Source organism: Chrysochloris asiatica, unplaced genomic scaffold (genome assembly GCF_000296735.1).
Source record: "Chrysochloris asiatica unplaced genomic scaffold, ChrAsi1.0 scaffold00423, whole genome shotgun sequence".
Taxonomy (NCBI): Eukaryota; Metazoa; Chordata; class Mammalia; order Afrosoricida; family Chrysochloridae; genus Chrysochloris; species Chrysochloris asiatica.
Genome location: NW_006408941.1, coordinates 791904 through 798960, shown reverse-complemented (window position 1 = coordinate 798960; position 7057 = coordinate 791904). Strand labels below are relative to the sequence as shown.

At 37.0% G+C, this 7057-nt stretch overlaps 1 protein-coding gene across 1 annotated transcript in view; it reads left to right on the top strand.

Moving 5' to 3' along the window:
- ACSS2 (acyl-CoA synthetase short-chain family member 2) overlaps nucleotides 1-7057 on the top strand; it is an 85610-nt gene that overhangs the window by 17214 nt on the left and 61339 nt on the right. Inside the window, exon 2 of the mRNA XM_006876872.1 lies at nucleotides 4097-4292. Within this exon, the coding sequence (XP_006876934.1) occupies nucleotides 4097-4292 (196 nt within the window). The remainder of the gene's footprint in view (nucleotides 1-4096; nucleotides 4293-7057) is intronic.

Genomic DNA, 7057 nt, shown 5'->3' with positions numbered 1-7057 from the left:
GGAACAGAAAGCCTCATTTTTCTCCCGTGGAGAGACTGGTGAATTTGAATTGCTGGTTAGCAGCCCAAAACGTATCCCACTGTGCTACCAGATTCCTTAACCAAGAACCTTGTTGTTGTTAAGTGCCATCGAGTTGGTTCCGACCCATAGTGACCCTGTATAGGGTTTCTGAAGAGCAGCTGGTGAGTTTGAACCACCGACCTTGCTGTTCAAATGGCTTTGCAGTCTGGCGCATTAACCCACAGCGGCACACCAGGACACCTTAGACAGATTAAAAAATCCATCAGATTCCTTTTCTTCGTCTATAAGATAGGACTTGTAATACTTGTTCATAGGTTTGTATGGAGTCCTGGTGTGGTACTGTGGACTAATGATAAGTACTGAAGTGGGTAATAAGTGTGCATTATAAAGTGTCTGATGCACAGGAGGCATTCAACAAATGATTATTTTGATAACAATAAGAATAGCACGGATGAAACAATTATGGACTATAATTGTTGACTGCTGTAAGCAGTGTCCATGTTTGAGTTCTCAGACTTATTTTCACTTCTTTTTCCTCTCATGAGTTCACTTGTCCCTCAGGCATGAGTTATTACTGCCACAATAATAATTCCCTGTTATAATAATAGGAATAGTCCTGTACCTGGCATTTCATTTGCTTTGATCCCGAATTTCATAGACCTATAGATCTTTTCTGTTCACATCCCTTGATATTATATCACATTCACGATGATTATAACTAGGCTTTACCACCTTTCCCTCCCAAACCTGCTCTCCTTTATTTTCTAACCCCTGTCAATGGCACTATCCCAAATGGTAGTCTCTGTCATCATCCTCTCCTGTAATAAAATCTATTATCTGTAGATTGTTTACTTCTTGCTAAGCACAAATTCTGTATGATTTAGTGTAGGATCTGCTATCTTGAGAGCATTCCTTGATCATCCCAGTCCATGCATTTTCTTCTCTTCTGAACTTCTTTAGTTCTTAGTCTCTGTGCCAACAAAACAACTAGATTTTAACACTTTGTTGTTTGTTGTTAAGTGTTGTCAAGTCGGTTCCGACTCATCGCAATCCTGTATAAGGGTTTCTGAGGAGCAGCTGGTGAGCTTGAACCACTGACCTTATGGTTCAAATCAACCTTGCAGTCCAGTGCATTAACACAGCGCCACACCGGGATGTGAAAAAATTATCTAAGTGAACATAAAGCTCAGTTTTCTTTATTCTATGTTGATGGACATAAATGTGGTTCACAAGTAGTTTTATATAGCATATACCTATGATTACAACTTAAAAAACATTTTTACATTTTTAGGTATATACATGTAGTCAATGTAGTCATAATAGCATGAACTTTAGAGTTGGATCTGACTTTATATTCTGGTTACTTACTAGCTGTGTGGTCCATGGGAGAGTTTTATATGCTTTCTGAGCTTCTGTTTCTTTATAACATTAGGATAATTAATATATACTTTATAGAGCCATAAAGTCATAAAGAATAAATGAGATTATCCCATTCTTTAGTACTTGAATGGCATTCACTAAAGGTAATTCTTTTTCTTTTTCTTTAATGGCTATGTAGTATTCTATTGTATTACTAGTTTTAATCAGTATTTTTATTGTTGGGTTTGGGGGGGTTTCTAGTTTCACTACTAAAATAGTACTGCTCTAAGTATCTCCATGGAGTCCTGGTGTGGCGCTGCAGGATCCGCACTGGACTGTGAACCACAAGGTCGGCAGTTCAGACACACCAGCTATTCCTCAGAAACCCTATACAGGGTCACTGTGAGTCGGAACTGACTCCACAGCACGTAACAATAACAACGTAAGGATCTCCATAGTAATGACTTTTTTCATTTAGAATTGTTTTCTTGGAGTGTATTCCTCAAAGTTGAGTTATCAGATTAAAGGGTATAAAAAGTTTATAACTTTTGTCATCCAGTAAGATTACACTGATTTCTAACAATGACAGCATTGTATAAGAATATCTATTTCCCTAGGGCTACTCAGGGGTTGGTTTAATAATTTTCTTATCTTTTCTGATTTTATAGATTTATAATGGTTACCTGGGGTAGATTTAACTTGGATTTGTTAATTGATTGTAAGATTATGCACTATGTGATTCAAGTTTCTGAAACATTAAAAATCTTTCATGTGTTCTTTCAAATCTTCTTTCTCCAGTTAGATTATAAAAACTCTAAAGTCACTTTGCTTTTATGAATTTGATTTCTTATCTGTAAGATGAGTGGTGATACGCTCTAAAATTCCTTCCATTGTTAAGGTTCTAAGTATTTCTTACCCCTCTAGCTCCTGATCCAGTACAGTTATCTCTCAATGTCTGTGGTGGATTGGTTCCAGGATCCCCTGCAGATACCAAAAACTCACAGAAGCTCAAGTCCCTTATACCAAAATCAAACCAAACTCACTGCCTTTGAGTCAATTCAGACTCATAGTGACCTTACAGGCCAGAGAGAACTGCCCTATAAGGTTTTTAATATTGAAAATGTTTATGGAAGCAGATTGCCACATCTTTCTCCTTTATAGTGGCTGATGGATTCAAACCATTGACCTTTTGGCAAGCAGTCTAGCACATTAAACACTATATCACCAAGGCTCTTTTCTTTACATAAAATGGCTGTAGTATTTGTATATGACATATACATATCCTCCTATGTATACTTGAAATTATCTCTTCTTGTTGTTAGGTGCCATTGAATCTATTCTGACTCATAGCAACCCTGTGTCCAATATAACAAAACATACCTAGATTATTTATAATAATTAATACACCCTAAATGATTTGACCACATAATTGTTTTATTTTGTTTCTCAAATATTTTCTATCTGGAGTCGTTTAAATCTGCAGAAATGGGAACCTGTGGATACAGAATTTGTTTGTTTATTTGTTTAATCTACTGAGTAGCCAAGAAGATCTTTTTAAAAAGTATATCTGATTATGTCATTCTCTTGCTTAAAATCCTTAATGGCTTCTCATTGCTCTTGGAATTAGTACTAATTCCTTATTATTCCCACAAGGACTGCATGATCTGTCTAGTTTATGCATCAATTCTTGCCATTCTTTCCTGTATTCTTAGTGAGTCAACCTCAAAGAAGTTCCTCTTAACTTATATCCTCAATTCCCTTCCATTCCATAACACTCTCTTTTTTGGTTGGGAGTGGAGAAAAACTCCTACTCATCTTTCATATTTTAGCAAAAATGTCTCTTCCTCAGGGCAGTTCAGATCTTGACTTAGTAACTATGGAATCCTGAACAAATTATTTAACATTTCGGAACCTTTTTTTCCAAATCAATGCAACAAGGATGAAAAGAGTGCCTATTTCCTAAAGTTGTAGGGAAGACTAACTGAGATGATACACATAAAAGAGTTTAATGCGGTATCTGACACATAGTGAATATATTTGGCAAGTACTTGGGTAATAGCAGAAGGAGATGTTCAGTAAATATTTGTTGAAAATGACATTATCTCATGATTCAAGGGACAATTGAACAAGATGGCATAACCATATAAATATCTATGCTCCCAATAAAAGGAGGCTAGAAGTCTGGATTGTGGGTACCAACTCCAGGAGAAGTCTTTCTGTCTCTGTTGGCTCTGAAGGAAGATCATTGTCTCTTGGGAGCTTCTGCTCCTGGCTGATCTTCATGTGGCCTGGCATCTATCTTCTCCCATTTCTGTTTCTCTCTCGCTTGTTTGATCTCTGTTGAATTTCAAAAGGGATTAATTTAAGACACACCCTGCACTAATCATATCTCATTAACATAACAAAGAAACCTATTCTTAAAAATGGTATAGAAATTGGGATTTACAACACATATTTTTACAGCATACAATTCAATCCATAGCAAATAAACAGATGGAGTAGCAATTTTGAGGAGGGTAGTAAGAAATTTGAGCCAAGAGAATAGAAGATGGGTTAGCTTAATGGTGGATGTAAAGATTAGACAGGTAGAGGGACCCAAGTGCTGGAGTACAGGCAGAGAATTTTTGACCTTGTCCTATTCGTAGACTAGGGAGCCATCTGAGGATAATTATGCTTGAGAAGCTTAATGATATCTGGGCATACCTTTCTGTTGCAGAGTTTTGGGGAAGCATTGCCAAAGAATTTTACTGGAAGATTCCATGCCCTGGTCCATTCCTTCAGTACAATTTTGATGTCACTAAAGGGAAGATCTTCATTGAGTGGATGAAAGGAGCAACTACCAACATCTGCTACAACGTTCTGGACCGAAATGTCCACGAAAAAGGCCTTGGAGATAAAGTTGCTTTTTACTGGTAAAAATACCCATCTTATAGTCTATGATAGATCAAATCAGACATCCTCTTATTTCTTTAGTGCACAAAATACTTTTAAATCTTTTAACTCATTTTATGTTTACAGTAACCCAGCAAATTAAGCAAAGTATTGGCTCTGCAATTAATTATTTTAATTAAATTAGATTAATGTCTCAGGTGAAGAAAAACATCTCAAGAAAATTAAGTAACTTCCACAAAGTCATATAACTAATATGTAATAGGGGTGACATTCAGAGCCAACACTGACTTCTAGTCTACCATTCTTGGTTTGTGGTTGTAGAAAAAGAAATGGAGAGAGCAAATGGAAGAGAACAGGACTGAATAACTTTGCTTCTCTTTCTTTTCTGTGGGGGAAGAAAATGGGTTTTTAGTTTCTCACTACCATCACTATCACCACCCTCATCATTATTTTTTATTAAACTGTGTGCCAGGCACTATGCTAAGTGCTTTACAAAGGTTATCTCATTTGATATTCACAACAACCAAGAAAGCACTATTTTCCTCATTTTATATATGTGAAACCTGAAATTCTAAGAAGTTAAGTGACTTATCCAGTGTCATAGAAATAGCAAGAAACAGGATGAGGTTTCAAACCCAAGATATTCTTAACTACTATTCTATACTACTACTCTGATTCTTTATCTTAGCTTCTCAACAGCCTTGCAAAATAGGTATGCTTAGATCCATTTTACAGATGAAGAAATGAAGCATAGTATGAATTATGATTAAGATCATAGAGTGAGTATTTGATAGAGCCAAGATTTAAACCCAAGTTTGTCTGACTCCTAAACCCTTGGTTCTCTAGACAGGTCAAATCCTAGTCAAATGCCACCAGTTCCACAATGTTCCCTAATCATCCGAGTCCAAGCTATCTACAACCTTTCCAATGGGAACTTTCTAAGGCTCCCTAGCTACATAGTTCTAAAGTAGGTATTATTGTAGTGAATACAGTGGGACTTTAAAATGCCAGTCATTGGGGAGTTGTTTCTGCCACCACCCCTGAGCACTCTGGGACTTCATCTATTATTTAACATATCCAATAGGAAGCTATTTGGATGCTTCATGCAACAGTTAAGTTGGTACTCAGTCAAAACTTTACTAGTTTATGTAATATACTGAGAAGAGCCCTAGCCTGAGAAACAGGACATTTAGGTTCATATTCCAACTCAGGCAAATAATTTTAACTCTCTGAGAGTCAGTTTCCTCTTCCATAAAATGGGAAAAATATCTTCACCCTTATCTTTCTCCCTAGATTCTTAAGAGAATCAAATGAAAGGGTGTTATCAAAGCATTTTATTTATTAGTAAGCACTATACAAATGTGATTGGTTCATTATCACATTGCCTTTTTGACATTGAAATTTGCTATCCATTATGTTTGTTGAAGAGTTCTTTAGCTCCAATTCTGGGGCTTTGTACTTGACTTTCAGCCTAGACAACTCCTATTGTTTTTGTTATGTGCCGTGGAGTCGGTTCTGACTCATAGCTACCCTGCACAGGGTTTTCGAGGCTGTAAATCTTTACCGGAGCAGAAAGCCTCATCTTTCTCCCGCGGAACAGCTGGTAGTTTCGAACTGCTGGCCTTAGGTTCACAGCCCGATTCATAACCACTACGCTACCTGGTAGCATAGTGGTTACAAATTACCACTGAGTCAATTTTGACCTACAGCGATCCTATATGACAGAGTAGAATTACTCCACAGTATTTATACTTAGCCACTGTGCCACTAGGACTTCCTCAAGGGTTGGAAAGCCTTTCAAGAAGTTAAAAAGGATATTCTGAGGTCTGAACATAATTCTTTGGTTGAAAGAACTCAGGTACCCTGATAAAAGACAAATAACATATGTCAGAGTTGTTTGATCATAGGGATTGCTCCAGTATCCTGAGGTCCTTCTTTTTTTTTTAATGTTTTATTGTGAATTGTGTGATAGTTTACATGGGAGAACATTACCTTTACATTCATTCTATCATATATCATTTCATTGCCATGGTTACAATCCCTTCCATGCATCATCAACCAACCAAAGAGTACACTCTGCAAGCGCTCCCTGGTCATCAGCACATAGCCCCTCTCCCTCTCTGGGTCTAGAGTCCCCAGCCACTCCATCTCTCCACGTCATTGTCTCTGCCTCCATCTCTGACATCAGTGCTTCTCTGGGTAGGATCCCACACTCCACTCTTCTTTATTAGAGTTTATTCTATGTATTTTGGAGCTCTTTTATTGGGAGCATAGATATTTATATGGTTATGTCATCTTGTTCAATTGTCCCTTTAATCATGAGATAATGTCCATCTTTATATATTATGCTGATTTTTGCCTTAAAGTTTATTTTATCAGAGATCAGTACTGCCACTCCTGTTAGGTTTTTATTGGAATTAGCTTGGTATATTTTTTCCCTTCCTTTGACTTTTAATCTGTTTTTGTCTCTGTGTGTAAGATGTGTCTCTTGCAGACAGCATATTGAAGGAATTGTTTTCTTATCCATTTTGCCACTCTCCATCTCTTAACTAGTGCATTGAATCCATTTACATTCACTGTAATTATCGATAGGTATGGAAGAGCAAAGATGCCAGCTTGAGGACTAAGGTGTACCTGACCCAAGCCATGGTATTTGGTATTTGGTATTTTCTTTTTTTTTAAGGTTTTTATTGTGGATTGAGTGAAAGTTTTCAGGGCATATCATCGGTTTCACATTCAAACATTCATATACCTTGTTTCATTACATTGATTATAATCCCCTCCA